Source organism: Apodemus sylvaticus, chromosome 7 (genome assembly GCF_947179515.1).
Source record: "Apodemus sylvaticus chromosome 7, mApoSyl1.1, whole genome shotgun sequence".
Taxonomy (NCBI): domain Eukaryota; kingdom Metazoa; phylum Chordata; class Mammalia; order Rodentia; family Muridae; genus Apodemus; species Apodemus sylvaticus.
In genome coordinates this window covers 112,086,117-112,102,140 of record NC_067478.1, presented here as the reverse complement: position 1 = coordinate 112,102,140, position 16,024 = coordinate 112,086,117, and the positions used below count along the sequence as shown (strand labels likewise).

The 16,024-nt window shown below is 53.6% G+C and overlaps 1 protein-coding gene and 1 long non-coding RNA gene across 2 annotated transcripts; one reads left to right on the top strand and one right to left on the bottom strand.

Annotated features, from left to right (window-relative positions):
- Positions 1-1,302: 1,302 nt before the first annotated feature.
- On the bottom strand, positions 1,303-3,322 carry LOC127689364 (uncharacterized). The gene is made up of 2 exons (XR_007978893.1): positions 3,233-3,322; positions 1,303-2,244 (listed from the first exon to the last, which is right to left on the bottom strand). It is a non-coding gene; the product is annotated as an uncharacterized LOC127689364 (long non-coding RNA).
- Icam1 (intercellular adhesion molecule 1) lies at positions 3,283-15,579 on the top strand. Its single transcript, XM_052188960.1, has 7 exons — positions 3,283-3,557; positions 6,103-6,363; positions 11,724-12,041; positions 12,477-12,764; positions 13,357-13,614; positions 13,708-13,956; positions 14,043-15,579. The coding sequence occupies exons 1-7, from the start codon at positions 3,491-3,493 to the stop codon at positions 14,216-14,218; spliced, it is 1,617 nt and encodes a 538-aa protein (XP_052044920.1). The 5' UTR covers positions 3,283-3,490; the 3' UTR covers positions 14,219-15,579.
- The last annotated feature ends 445 nt before the right edge of the window (positions 15,580-16,024 follow it).

Below are 16,024 nucleotides of genomic sequence, written 5' to 3'. Positions count from 1 at the left end.
TCCTGCAGACTGAGGCAGGGCAAAGGGGAGGAAACGGCAAAGGAATGTGACTCCACGGTCCACTGCCTCTTACCTTCCCATCCCCACCGCCACAAAGGGCCCTTCAGGAGCTCAGACCTCTTCCAAGGAACTGCCCTTGACCCCAGCCCCAGGCCTCGACAGCCCCAATAGGTCTAGCCTGAGAATGGATTCAAGTCCAAGAGATAGTCAGTGGACCACCCAGGAAGGGTCTCATGTGTTCCAGGTTAGCGTCTAGCCTTTCTTTGTTGTTTAATTGAGGTGTGAGTGCTCTGTATATACATACCCGTATCCATGCAGGCCAGAAGGGGGCCTCAGATCCCACTACAGATGGTTGTGAGCCATCATGTGCTAGGAACGGAACCCAGGACCCCTTACCTGTTGCACTTTCTCTCCAGCCTCCCACCCCCACCCCAAGCCCTTTCAGAGACAGGGCTTCTCTGTGTAGTCCTGCTATTTGGGAACTTGCTGTGTGGACCAAGCTGGCTTTAAACTCAGAGATCTGTCTGCCTCCTGAGTGCTAGGATTAAAGGAGTGTGCTAGCTGGGCAGTGGTGGCACACGCCTTTAATCCCAGCACTTGGGAGGTAGAGGCAGGTGGATTTCTGAGTTCAAGGCCAGCCTGGCCTACAGAGTGAGTTCCAGGACAGCCAGGGCTATACAGAGAAACCCTGTCTCGAAAGAAACCAAAATAAATAAATAAAAAGGCATGTGCTGATACCTTCTTGCTCTTTTTTTAAAGGTGTTTGGTTTGGTTTGGTTTGGTTTAAGAGAGGGTCTCACTATGTAGCTGTGGCTGGCCTGAAACTCACAGAGAACCTCCTGCCTCTGCCTTCCCAGTGCTTTTAAGGTTTTTTTTTTTCCAGATTTATTTATTATTATATGTAAGTATACTGTAGCTGTCTTCAGACACACCAGAAGAAGGCGTCAGATCTTATTTTGGATGGTTGTGAGCCACCATATGGTTGCTGGGATTTGAACTCAGGACCTTCAGAAGAACAGTCAGTGCTCTTAATCGCTAAGCCATCTCTCCAGCACCCCCTACCCTCCACCCACGCCCCCAGTTCTTTTTAACCATCAAATTCTCTATCCCTGGCTTTAGTTTTCAATTTTACCAATAATCACAAAATAATACCCCATACTCTTTTTTTTTTTTTTTTTTGGAGAGGCCCTAAGTGTAGCCCAGGCTGGCCTTCAACACGTAGCAGAGGATAACCTTGAATCCCTGGTCCTCTTTCCCCTCCTGGGCTTTGTGCTTGTTAAACAGGCACACCACCAACTGAGCTCCAGCCCCAGAAAGATAAGATTGTTTTATTAAATTCCTGTAGTAGATTAATTTTATATGTGAACACTTAACACTTAGCTTGCTTGTGTGTGTGTGTGTGTGTGTGTGTGTGTGTGTGTGTAAGTGTGTGTCCAGAAGAAGACATCAGATCCCTAGAGCTGGAGTTGCAGATGGTTGGGAGTTGGCATGAGGGGAAGGGAACTGAGCCTGGCTGGGCTCTCTGCTCGGCTAGAGCAGTTGCTCTGTCTCTCCAGCACCCGGTTGATGGCTCCTGAAGAATCCTCTCATGCGGGTGGAGCTGGCCACCCAGTCAGTCATCTGGCCCTTCTCCCTCTTCTGAGTACACTTACAGGCCGCTAGCCTCTCTGTTGTAAGTGGAGTTATGTTCTGCTCCACGGAGACCCCAGCAGGATTCTCCCTTGGAACCACGGTGCCGCTTTAAACAGTCACGCTCTAAGGGCTGCACATGGGACTTTAGGACAATGGAGGCTCAAACAGGTGAAACCAAAAGACTCTCAGTGACACCATGAGAAAAATCCACTCCGAGGGTTTTCCCAGATTCCCTTGCGGTCACTCTGAAACTCCACCATAGTTGTCCTGGGCTAGAGATTGAGTGCCCTCTCCCCAGACGTCCCCCCCCCCTCATCAAAACAGCCCCGTGGAAATTCCTTAGGAATACCCGGGCTTCAGGCGTGGGCGTGGAGTGGCCTGGGAGCTGCGGGCTCTGAGGAAGAGCACGCGCGCATCTCGACCTCTCCCTTCCGCATCTGCAGCTCGACCTCCTGGCCCAGGGCTGGTCTCCACAGCAACTGTATAGGCGTCTTAAACAGGAAGCCCCGGGCGTCCAAAGGCCTGCAAGCAAGCCACTGGGTCTTGGAAGACTAGGGTTTGAGATCTCTGTCTTTGTCCAAGCTCGTTTGTTCAGGGTCTGCCTCAGTTTCCCTGCGGAAAGCAAGAGAGGTAGAGCATGAGGTAGGATCAGACTTCTTCCTTCCTTTACGGGGAGCTGTCAAGACGCCCCAGCAAGTCGAAGCAGAAAAGGGGAAGCGAGGCCGCGGGGGAGCTCAAGAGCATCCTCAGCTGCAGGGCGTTTGAGGCCACCCTGAGCTACTTGACGACTGACCTCAAGAAGAGACAGAGGCAGGGAGAGACGAGAGGGGAAAGGAGAGAGAAACGGGGCGGGAGGCGGAGAGAGAAGATGGAGGAAGTGGGGAGAGGAACGAGGAGAGGAGACCCAGAGGGCGCGCTGGGGTGGGGTGGGGTGGGGTGGGGTGGCGGGGCTCTCTCTTCTGAGACGTGCCTTCCCAGAGTTCTCAGTTTCTCTTTCAGCCTGGGAAGGGCGGTGCAGGGCTCCAAGCCACAGCCACAGGATCAGACTTCTTCCTTCCTTTACGGGGAGCTGTCAAGACGCCCCAGCAAGTCGAAGCAGAAAAGGGGAAGCGAGGCCGCGAGGGCGGGAGCACTCGCGAGTGGAGGAGTGGGAGGAGGGACGTGAGGTCTGCGCGATGCCCCTCCGACGGGACTATCTCAGAACGGACCTGCCCGGGCCTGCGTGCACCGCGGCTCCGACAATCTCTAGGGTCAAGTGGGTGGAGCACGGCCCTGGGGAGAGGGGCGCCTCGGAAGGGATGGCGGCTCCAGCGACTCCAGGGAACCCTCACCCCTGGCGCGGGCTTGGCTGGTGGGTTAAGGAGGCTTGCAGTAGTCGGGGAATCAAGACTTGATTTCGGATCCCTACGAAATGCCGAGCCTCAGTTTACCCCTTCGAGGGCACGGCTGACCTGGTGTCGCAGGGGACAGGGCACTAGTCAACCACACAGCCTGGAGGTGTGACTCCCGGAGGCCCGGGACCTTCTCTCCGGACTCACCTCACTTCTGGTCTCCGACACCACCTCCCCCCCCCCATTCCCCGCCCCCCACTTGTCATTACTTAAGTTTGGAAATTCCTAGATCGCAGGGGCCAGCGATGCAGGGCCACCCCTCGCGGCCAGCGCAGTCTCCATCCGGAAATACCGCAGCCCTCGTTCCGGAGGGGAAGGCGCGAGGTTTCCGGGAAAGTGGCCCCGACAGCACCGCCCCTCGGCCCCCCGTGGCCAGAGACTATAAGAGCGGCGCCCGCCTCAGCCTGCACCCAGTGCTGGTGCCCGCTCCGCCGCTGCCGCCGCCTGCACTTTGCCCCGGCCCTGAAATGGCTTCCACCTGTGCCAAGGCTGCGCTGGCCCTGCTCCTGGCCCTGGTCGCCACTGTGATCCCTGGTGAGTCCGGGGTGGGGTCGCTCTGGGGGACAGGTCTCCAAACACCAGGTGGACCCAGAGCGCGGTGGAAGTCCCTGCTCCCCGGCCAGCGGAACATCACAGGAATTCAGCAGTTAACGGGAAGTGGGATTGGAAACCCAGGGTTGAAAACGAACAGCCCGGAGTTCGAATCCCACGTAGCATCACTCCATGGGTGGGCTACAGAACCCAAGTCTCAGTCTCTCTCTCTCTCTCTCTCTCCCTACTCCTTACCGCCTGTTCTTTCTCCCCTCTCTCTCTCTCCGTCCCCTCTTCCCCTCCCCTTCTTTCTTTCCTGTTTTGAGGACGATGCCTTGACACGTTAGCCCAGGCTGGCCTTGAACTCAGTCCTCAAGGCCTCGCGGCTCTTCGGGTTACAGGCTGAAGACACACTACTCTCCCACAAACGCATACGTTTAGAACCTGGCCCCCTGGTCTGTGCAGTGGGAACTGTGGTCACAGCCCTTGTCTGTCAGGAGACACTCAGAATATGGCCGAGGAGGGGAACAGATGGTTTGAGGGGCTGGCCCGTCCTAAAGTGGATCTCGAGGTCGGGTTCCCTCCCCCACAGACACCCGTTCCTCATCCTCACCCCTGGGGAAGTCCAGGCAGCTTCTGCGCGGGGGAATTCCGGGGCTGGCGTACCCTGGAACCAGAGGGAGAGCTCAGGACTCCCCACCTCCTTGCAGCCCGGGGCGCCTGCAGCCCGCCCGCCCTCCCGGGAGAGGAAGAGTCAGAACTTGTCCAGCAGCTAACGGGAGGCTCCTACCTGGATTCCCAGAATCCATTACTCCTAGCTGCATGACTTCTTAGCCTCAGGGTTCTCCAGGGAGCCCGAATAATTCCAGAGGTAACGAGGAGAGTCTCTCCTCCACCCGACCACCAATCAGAGCACTGGGATCCTTGGGGGGTGGGGGAGCTGAACTCAGTTTTGTTTGTGGTTTGGTTTGGTTTGGTTTGGTTTGGTTGGTCTTGCTTTTTTCAAGACGGGATTTCTCTGTGTAGCCCTTGCTGTCCTACAACTTGCTCTGTAGACCAGGTTGGCCTGGAACTGAGACCTCTGCCTCCCGAATGGTTCACCCCCCCCCATGGTTGTTTTAATTTAATTAATTGGTTACATTTTATCTACTTATTGTACATGAATGTGCCTGAGCCAGGCATGACTGTGGACTCGGAAGGCAGCTTGCAGGACGGCTCCCCACCCCCACCCCCGCCTGCTGCAGGGGCGCTGCGGGCTGAGGGTGGGTGGGCAGGCTCGCCCGGCAAGCCCTTTACCTGGTCAGCCTCTAGTTGCCTCCTATTAAATGTTCTCACATAGAAACCATGTAGGCCAGGCTGGTCTCCAGGCTGTACCCCAGGCTAACTCCAGATCTTCCTGCCCCAGCCTCCCAAGGGCCTGCCTTACCGTTTGTGCCTTCACCCCCAGCTGGGGGTGGGCTGCTCGACTCTGAAGTGCTCTGCTTCTGAGCTCCCCTCCCCCACCCCTGGACTGAGGGATAACCTCAACCACCAAAGAAACAAAGCAGTGTCTTACTGTGTAGCTTAAACTCACTGTGTAGATCAGGCTAGCCTCAAACTCACAATTCTCCTGCCTTCTGAGTGCTGGAATTAACGGTGTGTGCCACCGCACCTGGCATGTTTTTTAACGTGACCACCACTACCCAGAGGGTCTTCCCATGCCACCCTCTTCCTCTTCTTGCTGACCATCCAGCTCCTGCCATGCTGACCCCTGGCCTTTGCACTCTGTTCCTTCTGTCTGGAATTGGCTTCTTTTTGTTCTATTCCGCCAGTGCCTTCTCATCCTCCAGATCTCTGCTCAAACCTGTCACCAAGGAACTATGCATTATGTCCTGTTCTGTTCTGGTTAAGTCAAAACTTTTATTAACGACCACTATCGAGCCTGGCGTAGTGGGCACAGGCCTCTAGTCCCAGCGCTTGGGGGGTAGAGAGAGGTAGGCAAATCTCTGTGAGCTAGCCTAGTCTACAGAGTGAGTTCCAGGGCAGCCAGGGCTACATAATGATTTAAAAAAAAAAAAAAAGGAAAAAAGAAAAGGAAAAACAAAATAACAACAACCCACCCGCCATCTGAGGTGGGGCTGGTGCCGGGCTGGTGCCGGGCTGGTGCCGGGCTGGTGCCGGGCTGGCTGGGCAGTGGGCTTACCTAGCATACCTGACAAACTGGGTTCCTGTAGTCAAGGCTGCTCTTTGACTTCCTTTGTAACCAAAGATCACGCTCAACTCCTGATCCCACCCCCACCCCTCCTCCCAGTGCTGGAATCACGCGAGTGCGCCGCCACACCCAGTGTCTGGGTGCTGAGAGCTTGGAGCTCCTCTTCAGACATGCCAAGCAGTTGTTCTGCCCGCCGAGCCCAGCCCCCCAACACTTGTAATTCGTGGCCTTGTGTGCTCAGGCACAGTTGCTTCCTATGTGGGGTGTAGGTTTCTGCCTGGCTCAGGGCTGCTAGGCCAGCACCCGCTGAAGTCGCAGGGATAACCCCGCCTCCTCTCATCTCCCCTCTTGTTCCAGAGCCTGGTCAAGCTCAGGTATCCATCCATCCCAGAGAAGCCCTCCTGCCTCGGGGCGGGTCCGTGCTGGTGAACTGCTCTTCCTCGTGCACAGAGGACCTCAGCCTGGGCCTGGAGACTCCGTGGCTGAAAGACGAACTGGAAAGTGGACCCAACTGGACGCTGTTTGAGCTGAGTGACGTCCGGGAGGACAGCAGTCCGCTGTGCTTTGAGAACTGTGGTTCCACACAGTCTTCCGCCTCCGCTACCATCACCGTGTATTGTGAGTGGCAGGGCCAGCGGTCAGGGGCCGGGAGACCCACTGGGGACATGACAGCCTTGGTCAGTGCCACAGTCACTTAGAGATCAGAGTGTGCAGTAGGAATTTAGAATTTAGAACATTTCCAGAATGCCACCATTGGATGCCTGGACCGTTCTGTTTTGTTTAACTGTATTCTATTATTAATTGTGTCTAATGCTTTGGGTTTTAAAAATCATCTTTTTATTTTTTATGTGCACTGATAGTTTACCTACATGTGTGTCTGTGTGAGGGTGTCAGATCCCCTGAAACTAGAGTTATAGACAGTTTGGAGCTGCCCTCTGGGTTCTGTAATTTAACTTGAATCCTTTGGAAGAGCAGCCATTGCTCTTAACTGCTGAACCATCTCTCCAGCGCACTGGCTTGTTTCTTTCTTTGTTTATGTAAAGACAGGGTCTCATGTAGCTGGGCTAGCCTTGGACTCACACTGCATAGCTGAGGTTGGCTTTGAACTGATGCACTTCCTGGTGCTGGGATTCTAGGCTGATAGCCCACACCTGGCTTACCTGGTGGTGGGGATTGAACCAAGGAATAGTGATTTCAAGGCAAGGACTCTGCCACTGAGCCGTAGACCCAGCCTCTGACCTAGATCTGACCCTTAAAAACACCTGTCACCCCAGGACTCAAGAGGGGAAAGAACAGGGTCTTAGAAGTTCACAGTCAACTGGGCAGTGGTGGCACACGCCAGTAATCCCAGCACTCGGGAGGCAGAGGCAGGCGGATTTCTGAGTTCGAGGCCAGCCTGGTCTACAGAGTGAGTTCCAGGACAGCCAGGGCTACGCAGTGAGACCCTGTGTGTCTGTCTGTGTGTGTGTGTGTGTACATGTGCCAGGGTCAGAGGACAACTTGCAACTTGCAGGAATCAGTTCTCTCCTTCCGTGGGTCCTGGAGTATAGACACTCAGGTCGGCAGGCCGCATGCTAGGACCTTCTCTCTCTGAGCCATCTTGCTGGTCCTGTTTATTGTTTATTGGGTTTTGGTTTGTTTTTTGTTGTTGTTGTTGTTGTTTTCAAGACACGGTTTCTTTGTGTAGCCCTAACTATCCTGGGACGTTTCCTGTAGACCAGGCTGGCCCCCACCTGCCTACCTTGGGCTCCCAAATACTGGGATTAAAGGTGTGTGCCACTGCCACCCGGCCCGCTGGCCCTGGTTTTATTTATTTATTTTTAAATGTGTGTGTGTGTGTGTGTGTGTGTGTGTGTGTACAGGTATGAATGTGCCCACTTGTGGAGGTCAGAAAAGGGTACTGAAACCTGGAATTTGAGGGAGCCACCATGTGGGTGGTGCAAAGAATGGAATCCTGGTCCGTTGCAATGGCAGCCAGTGCTCTTAACTGCTGAGCCACTTAGGTTGGCTTTGACATCTCGATCTTCATGCACCCACCTCCCAAGCGTCCAGATTGTAGGTGTGTGTCCATGCCTGGGGATCAGTTCTTTACATGATGTGTGTGTGTGTGTGTGTGTGTCCAGTCTTGGAAATGATCTATGACTGATGCATAGATCCCTCCCACAGGGAACTGGTCAGGATCTAGGGCTGAGGATGGGGCCCTCAGGACTTTGTACTTGGCCAGGTATGCACTCTGCTACTGAGCTCCACCCCCTAAGTCACACCGCAGCTGTATTTGAAGGCCAAACATTGACAAAGCACTCAAAGACAGAGAACCTCAGAGATGTCAAGATAAAATGTGGTTTGGGCATACCATGGAATAGTATGCAGCTGTATAAAAGAATGTAGCCAGTCCTTCCTACCTGCAGGAATGTTATACCTTAAAAGAAGAGACATGCTGAGAAGGAGTGCGATGACTGTTTCTGTATTTGTGACCAGAAGGGGTAGAATGAGGGAGGCTGTGTTTATACATCGAACCCAGGGCCTCACGTGTTAGGCCAGCACTAACTGCCCACCCTCCACCCGGCTTCTCTGGGTATCCTAGGAAGAGGTTCTTCCCCTGAACCATATCCCCAGCCCCTCACTGGGGAATTCCAGGGGGAGATGATGCTCAGCTGGCTTCAGCACTGGTGTTAGCGGCTGAGGAACTGGGTGACCACTGGGCCTTTGACATCTTGGTTTACTTGTTGACCATGTTACACTGTGATACAGGGAAGCCCAAAGGCCACCAATCTTAGTGGTAGCTGGACAGACGCCTTTGGGAAATCTCAGCTTTGCTTGTGGCTTGGAGGTTGTGTGTGCCAGTGCTGCCCTGCAGGGAGGGAAGTCCCCAAGCATTCCTTGTGGCCTTGGAAAGTCCCTCTGAAGAGCTTTCCCAGGGTACCTGATCTTAGAAATCCAAGGCTGGGGCTGGGATTCTGGCTTTGCTGCATTTCTGTCTGTCAGTTGGGCTGTTCCACTGTGACTTAATTTCTGTGCTATGAACACAGTGAATGTCAGTCTGATAGCCTGGTGTGGTGGTGCAGTACTGGGAAGGAAGGTGGAGTTCAAGAATAGTCCGGTCTACATAATGAATTCCAGGTCAGCCTGGGATGGGTGGGGTGGGGGTAGGGATAACAAACAAGAACCCCCAAACCCAAGCAGGGGTTAGTGGGGGTAACCAGGCAGAGGGAACAGCCTGGAGCCAGGCTGGAGCAGGACACTACTACCTTGTCTGGCATCAGCACGGGGTGTCAGCGTGACTGCTGTCACTCAGAGCTTGCTCCTCGGGGAGCCCGGGAGCTGTGGGGGGTGGGGGATGGGGGGTGGGGAGGGAGTGGTCCTGGGATCTGTTTGGCAGGAAGCTGGGTTACTGGAAGCTGGCAGCAGTGGGATCCAGCAGAAGCCTGCCCGAGTTTGCTGCTTGTAATTGAAGCATCCAAGATGGGAGGGGCAGACAAATATTTGAAGAATGGAGAAACTGGGATTTGGTGAGAGACTGAAGTTCGGTGTCAAGAAAACAGACCAAGTACTCTGTCCGTGTGCCAGTGTTTTTTTTTTCATACAGTGAAGCAGGCTCTGGAATGATTGCCCAGGAACTTGCTTTGTAGACCAGGTTGGCCTGGAACTCAAAGAGACCCAACTACCTATGCTTCCCACGTGCTGGGACTAAAGGTGTGTGCCACCATTGCCGGGCTCAGAGGTCAATAGTTACAAAATTGCTTTTATTTTATGTGCATGGATGTTTTGCCTGCAAGTAGTGCCTTGAAGTGGCCAGAAGAGGGCGCCAGATGCCACCGTGTAGGTGATAGGTCCACTGCACAACCTGTTAGTGCTCTTGACCACTGAGCCATCAGCCCAGCCCTTTGAGGTCAACTTTTAGGAATCTATTTTCTCTTCCACCTCGTGGACCCCCAGATTGAACTCAGGGCATCATGCTTGGCTGCCAATCACTTTTACCTTCTGAATCATTTCTCAGTCCACCCCTCCGTGAGATTGTGTCTGACATAGTGCAGGCTAGCCTCCTTCATGGGGAGCTGTGGACAATTTTACTCTTTTGTTTTGTTTTAAGATTTGTTTATTATGTGTGAGTACACAGTAGCTGTCTTTAGACACCCCAGAAGAGGTCGTCAGATCTCATTACGGATGGTTGTGAGCTACTATGTGGTTGCTGGGATTTGAACTCAGGACCTTCGGAAGAGCAGTCAGATGGCTAACTGTTGAGCCATCTTTCCAGCCCGGTTTGTTTGTTTTCAGAACAGGCTGCTCACTGTGTGTCCCTAGCTGAGCTAGAACTCTGTAGACCATACTAGCCTCCAACTCACAGAATCCCCCTGCCTCTGCCTCCCACGTGCTGAGATTAAATGGGAGGTGGGGTGGGGTACCACTATACACTGTATTTGTAGAATTGTAATATCTGACTTTTTTTTTTACTACTGAATCTCTGCATAGCTTGCTCAGGAGACCAGGCTGGCCTTGAACTCACAGAGCTATGCCTGCCTATGCCTCCTGGGTGCTGGGGTTAAAGACATGTATTACCTAATTTACAACATCTTTACCTAATAGAAGACTCTGTGCTGGACGAGGTGCTTTAGGCCTGTGATCCCAACTCCTGGGTAGGCTGAGGCAGGGTAGACACAGGTTTGAGGCCCAGCTACCTAGAGTATGTGAGATCCTACCTCAGAAGACAAAGGGGGGGATAGGAAAGGAAGAAAGAAAAGTAAGGCTGAGGGGGAAGAGAGGCAAAGCTCTATGAGTGCCCTGGCCGAACCACGCCCCTCGGCCCTTCCCCGGGAGATTCTCTGTAGGGGTTTTAGCATGGAGGTACAGCCTTAACTCGTTTTAATTTGGGGACAGGGTCTCCAGTAACTACCATCTTACAAAAACACAGAACTGGGCCTGGATCTGCACACCCCAACTCTTTGTCAACGTGAAGATTTAATCAATTCGTCTTATAGAGCGTCTTGACACAAGTGTGGCTAATTTTCTCATACCTCGCTTCACTTAGTCTGGGCTAGCCTCAGCCTCGCCGTTCTCCTGCTTTGGCTGGGATGTACCACCGCTCTCAGCTTTTATTGTTTTATCTTATTTCTTTTCACTTGGAGAGAAACGGGGTCTCACCAAGTAGTCCCGACTGCCCTGGAACTCACTCTGTAGACTAGGCTGGCCTTGAACTGAGAGATCTGCCTCCCGAACACTGGGACTAAAGGTGTGCACCACTCTGGCCCGCCTGGCTGGCTGATTTGTTGTTTTGTTGATTTGTTGTTGATTTGTTGATTTGTGTGTGTATGATGTATGAGCGCACATCTGTATGCCAGGTGAACATATCGAGGTCAGAGGACAGCTATGTGGAGCTATTCTCTTTGTCCAACTTTACATGGGATCCAGGGATTGTCTGTTTTCCCAGACGGGGTTTCTCTGTGTAGCTGTGGCTGTCCTGGAACTCACAGAGATCCACCTGCCTCTGCCTCCCAAGGGCTGGGATTAAAGGTCTGTGCCACTGTGGCCCAGCCTGGGATCTAGGGATTGAATCTGGGTACTTACATTATGTGGCACGCATGTTTATCCACTGAGCTGTCTCACTGGCCCATTTTAATTTAATCTTATTTGTGGGACTGGGGATGAGATCCAGGGTTTCCTGTCTGGTAGGCAAGTCCTCTAAAACTGGGCCACCCCACCCACACCCCCAGCCTTTAGCACACCCAGATACACATATTTCTACTTATTTGCAGTTTCCTGATGATAGATTTGGGAGTGTATTTCCACCTCTCGGCTATCGCTGCTGGAAATGGTTGCCGATCCTTGTGCAAACACTCCTGACCCTCTCCCTTGCTTCCCCAGAAGTTCTCTGCATTCCTGGCTTCGTAGGTGGTGTTTGGGGGAGACTGAAGTCTTCAGGCAGGTGCGGGTCTGTCCGCAGCAGTCCAGCTTACAGTTCCCAACCCCCTGTTTCCCTGCAGCGTTCCCGGAGCACGTGGAGCTGGCCCCTCTGCCCGCCTGGCAGCAGGTGGGCAAGAACCTCACCCTGCGCTGCCGAGTGGCCGGTGGGGCACCGCGGACCCAGCTCTCCGCAGTGCTGCTCCGTGGGGAGGAGACGCTGAGCCGCCAGCCAGTGGGCGGGGACCCCCAATACCCCGAGGAGATCACATTCACCATGCTGGCTAGCAGAGGCCACCACAGAGCCAATTTCTCATGCCGCACAGAACTGGACCTCAGGCCGCAAGGGCTGGAGTTATTCTCCAATGTTTCCGAAGACGTTGGGCCGCTCCGGACTTTTGGTGAGGCCCTATTTCTGCCCAGAGGGCGAGAGGGTTCTTGGGAGGAGGCTGACCCCGGCAATAGGGGAAGATAGTGATCCAGAGAGTGGGGGTTTGGGGGATGGCGAGATAGCTCGGTGGGCAAAGGAAGGGACTTGCGTCCAAGCTTGATGCCCTGAGTTCACTTCCCAACTTCCAAAGGAGAAACTGACTCCTGAAAGTTGTCCTTTGACCTCCGCAGGGGAGTCACATACAGATATACACAGCAAATAAATGAATAAAAAGAAAGAAAAGGGGGGGTGGACCCCACAGGTGCAACTCACACTGAGTGCCAGTCCCGAGGATCACAAACGACCCTTCTTTTTCTCCGCGGCCCTGGGGGTGGCTGGGCAGTCTCTGTTGACAAACCGGACCCCGGAACTGCATTGCTCATGCACGCCCATCTTCTCTCCCAAGATCTCCCGGGTACCAACCTGAAGCTCGACACCCCTGACCTCCTGGAGGTGGGCACCCAGCAGAAGTTGCTTTGCTCCCTGGAAGGTCTGTTTCCTGCCTCTGAAGCTCAGATATACCTGGAGCTGGGAGGCCGGAGGCTGACCCAGGAGAGCACAACTGGCAGAGACTTTGTGTCAACTACTGCCTTCCTCGAGGTGACTGAGAAGTTCGACAGAAGCCTGCCACTGCGCTGTGTTTTGAAGCTGGCGGACCAGATCCTGGAGATGCAGAGGACCCTGACAATCTACAGTAAGAAGGGGCGGGCGGGGTTTGGTCCAGAGATAGTGATGTTGAGACCTGACTGACCCCAGCTGAGGGTTACTAAAGGGGTGGGACTGACACCATAGATGGGCCCTTCAGGGGCGTAGCCTAACTTGGTAGTCCGTTCAGAAGTCAGGACTGGCACCAGAAGCACGACTAGCACCTGTAGTGGTACTTTCAAGGGCTATCTTTTTTTTTTTTTTTTTTATACTATTTGAAGATATTTATTTATTGATTTATTTATTATATGTAAGTATACTGTAGCTATCTTCAAACACCAGAAGAGGGTGTCAGATTTCTTTACAGATGGTTGTGAGCCACCGTATGGGTGCTGGGATTTGAACTCATGACCTTTGGTAGAGCAGTCGGTGCTCTTACCCGCTGAGCCATCTCTCCAGCCCCGGGCTAGGGCTTTCAAAAGGCCTAGTTTCAGCTAGGGCCAGTTCATGGTTGGCCAATGCTGGAGATAGGGGCTGACTCTAGAGGTCCACCCTGTACTTGAGGCTGAGTGGCCAAGGACGGGGCTTGCACTAGGCGGGGCTCGCACTGGGCGGGGCTCACAGTTTGTCCTACACCCCAGACTTTTCAGCTCCCGTCCTGACCCTGAGCCAGCTGGAGGTCTCCGAAGGGAGCCAAGTCACTGTGAATTGTGAAGCCCACGGTGAGGCGCAGGTGGTGCGTCTGAGCGGTGCTCCACCCGGGCCACCCACCGCGCAGGTCCAATTCACCCTGAATGCCAGCCCGGAGGACAACGGACGACGCTTCTTTTGCTCTGCGGTCCTGGAGGTGGCTGGGAAGTTGCTGTCTAAAAACCAGACCGTGAAACTTCACGTGCTGTGTGAGTAGCTACGGGGTAGTGACAGCCGTCCTCTAACGCCCCACGTGCCCTCTGAGCTTTCCCTGATCTGTGTCTCTTACACTATGTCTCCAGATGGTCCTCGGCTGGACGAGAGGGACTGCTTGGGGAACTGGACCTGGCAAGAGGGCTCTCAGCAGACTCTGCAATGCCAGGCCTGTGGGAACCCTACTCCTCAGCTAACCTGCCTCCGGGAGAAAGATGGCGCCCCGCTGCCCATCGGGGAGGTGAAGTCCGTCAAACGGGAGATGAACGGCACCTACAAGTGCCACGCCGTTAGCTCCCATGGGAATGTCACCAGGGACGTGTACCTGATAGTGCTGTGTGAGTATCCCAGGATATAAGGCTGGCTGAGGGGTGGGTTAGGTGCCAGGGCCTCAAATCTCACTGTTCCCTTCCCTCCCGCACAGACCACCGCGGTCCGGATTACTGGGTCATAATCATCGTGGTGCTGGTAGTGGTCACTGTCGTCTCCGTGGGCCTGGCCTTTTACATTTATAACTACCAGAGGAAGATCAGGAAATACAAGTTACAGAAGGCTCAGGAGGAGGCCATGAAACTCAAGGCCCAAGCCCCGCCTCCCTGAGCGGCTGACCTCCAACACCTGCCTGGGCCCCTGTAGGGCTACAGCTGCTGCTGCTTTTGGTAGCCAGCCTTCACCCTCACCCACCTCCTCTGGCTGTCACAGGACGCATTGGTGGCCAGGGGTGGGGGTGTGTGTGTGCACATTTGTGACCTCAGAGCTAAGAGGACTTGGTGGCTGGAGCAAGACTGTGAACACGTGTGACCTGGACACACCCACGCCCAGTGTGCCTTCAGTGGAGAAAAGCTGACTTCACTCTCTCTTGCCCCTGCTGAGGGGCCCTGCCTAAGGAAGATGTGATGTCCAGTAGACACAAGCAAGAAGACCTTACTTCCTCTGACACCGGAAAATTGAGACAATGCCCCTAACTCTTCTTGATGTATTTATTAATTTCTAGAGTTTTACCGGCTATTTATTGAGCGCCCTGTATAGACGGAGTAGTGGGGTGGTGAATGTATAAGTTATTGCCTGAACCCTGTCGCAGAGGCTGCACACACAGGAGTCTGGGGAAAGCACGCGGCCTGGGCTTTCTCCACTGCTCAGGATGCTTTTCCTAAAGGATCACAAGTCACACATTGTGTGGACTAGCAGCAGTTCTCGCTCGTAGACCTCTGGGATCCCAGTCTCCTCCGGGATCCCAGTCTCCTCCGCACTCTGGAGTATCTCAGCACCAGCTTGGGCGCCCCCCTCCCCAACCACAAACATTCCTACCTTTGTCCCCAGTCTCGGTCACCATGCCTGTCTTAGTCAGGGTTTCTATTCCTGCACAAACATCAAGACCAAGAAGCAAGTTGGGGAGGAAAGGGTTTATTCAGCTTACACTTCTGCATTGCTGTTCATCACTAAAGGAAGTTGGAAATGGAACTCAAGCAGGTCAGGAAGCAGGAGCTGATGCAGAGGCCATGGAGGGATGTTCCTTACTGGCTTGCTTCCCCTGGCTTGCTCAGCCTGCTCTCTTATAGAACCGAAGAGCACCAGCCCAAAGGTGGTACCACCCACAAGGGGTCCTCCCCCCTTGATCACTAAGTGAGAAAATGCCTCATAGCTGAATCTCATGGAGGCACTTCCTCAAGGGAGACTCCTTTCTCTGATAACTCCCGCTCATGTCAAGTTGACACACAAAACCAGCCAGTAGAATGCCTGAATATGGCTGCTCAGCCTTAACTGCCAGACAGTGAAGTCTCGTGTTCATGAAATCATGGCCAGTCCCTGGAGGCCCCCACCCGGCTCCACCTCACAGAGAAATCCTGGAAGAGAATGTTCCAACTCCTTAGAAGGGTCCTGCAAGCTGTCGTGGGAGGGTAGGCTTGCCTCCCAGCACAGAAGCCTTTCCTTTGAATCAATAAAGTTTTATGTTGATCTGAGCGTCTTGTGAGTTTGACTACAGTCATCACATCAGTTAGCCAAAGCCCTAAGTATTACTGGCCCCTACACTTCCTTAGAGGGTTGCCTGTTAACCTGACCTTAACTCTGAGTCTGTGGATCAGGTTGGTTCCCCCCACCCCCCCATTTTTGTTTTTTTTTTTAGACAGTCTGTAACCCGGCTGTCCTGAAACCTGCTAAGTGGAATGGACCAGCCTGTCTCCTGAATGCTGGGATTAAACGATAAAGCCACTGCTATGCCTAGTAAAAATCTACTTTACATGTGTTTGTTTTTCAAGACAGGGTTTCCCTGTATAGATCAGGATGGCCTTGAACTCACAAAGATGTGCCTGCCCGGGAGTGCTGAGATTAGAAAGCATGAGCCACCACTAACGGGTTATTTTATTAGTTTATTTTTTAATGACCTCTTGGGGCATAAATTAAAAA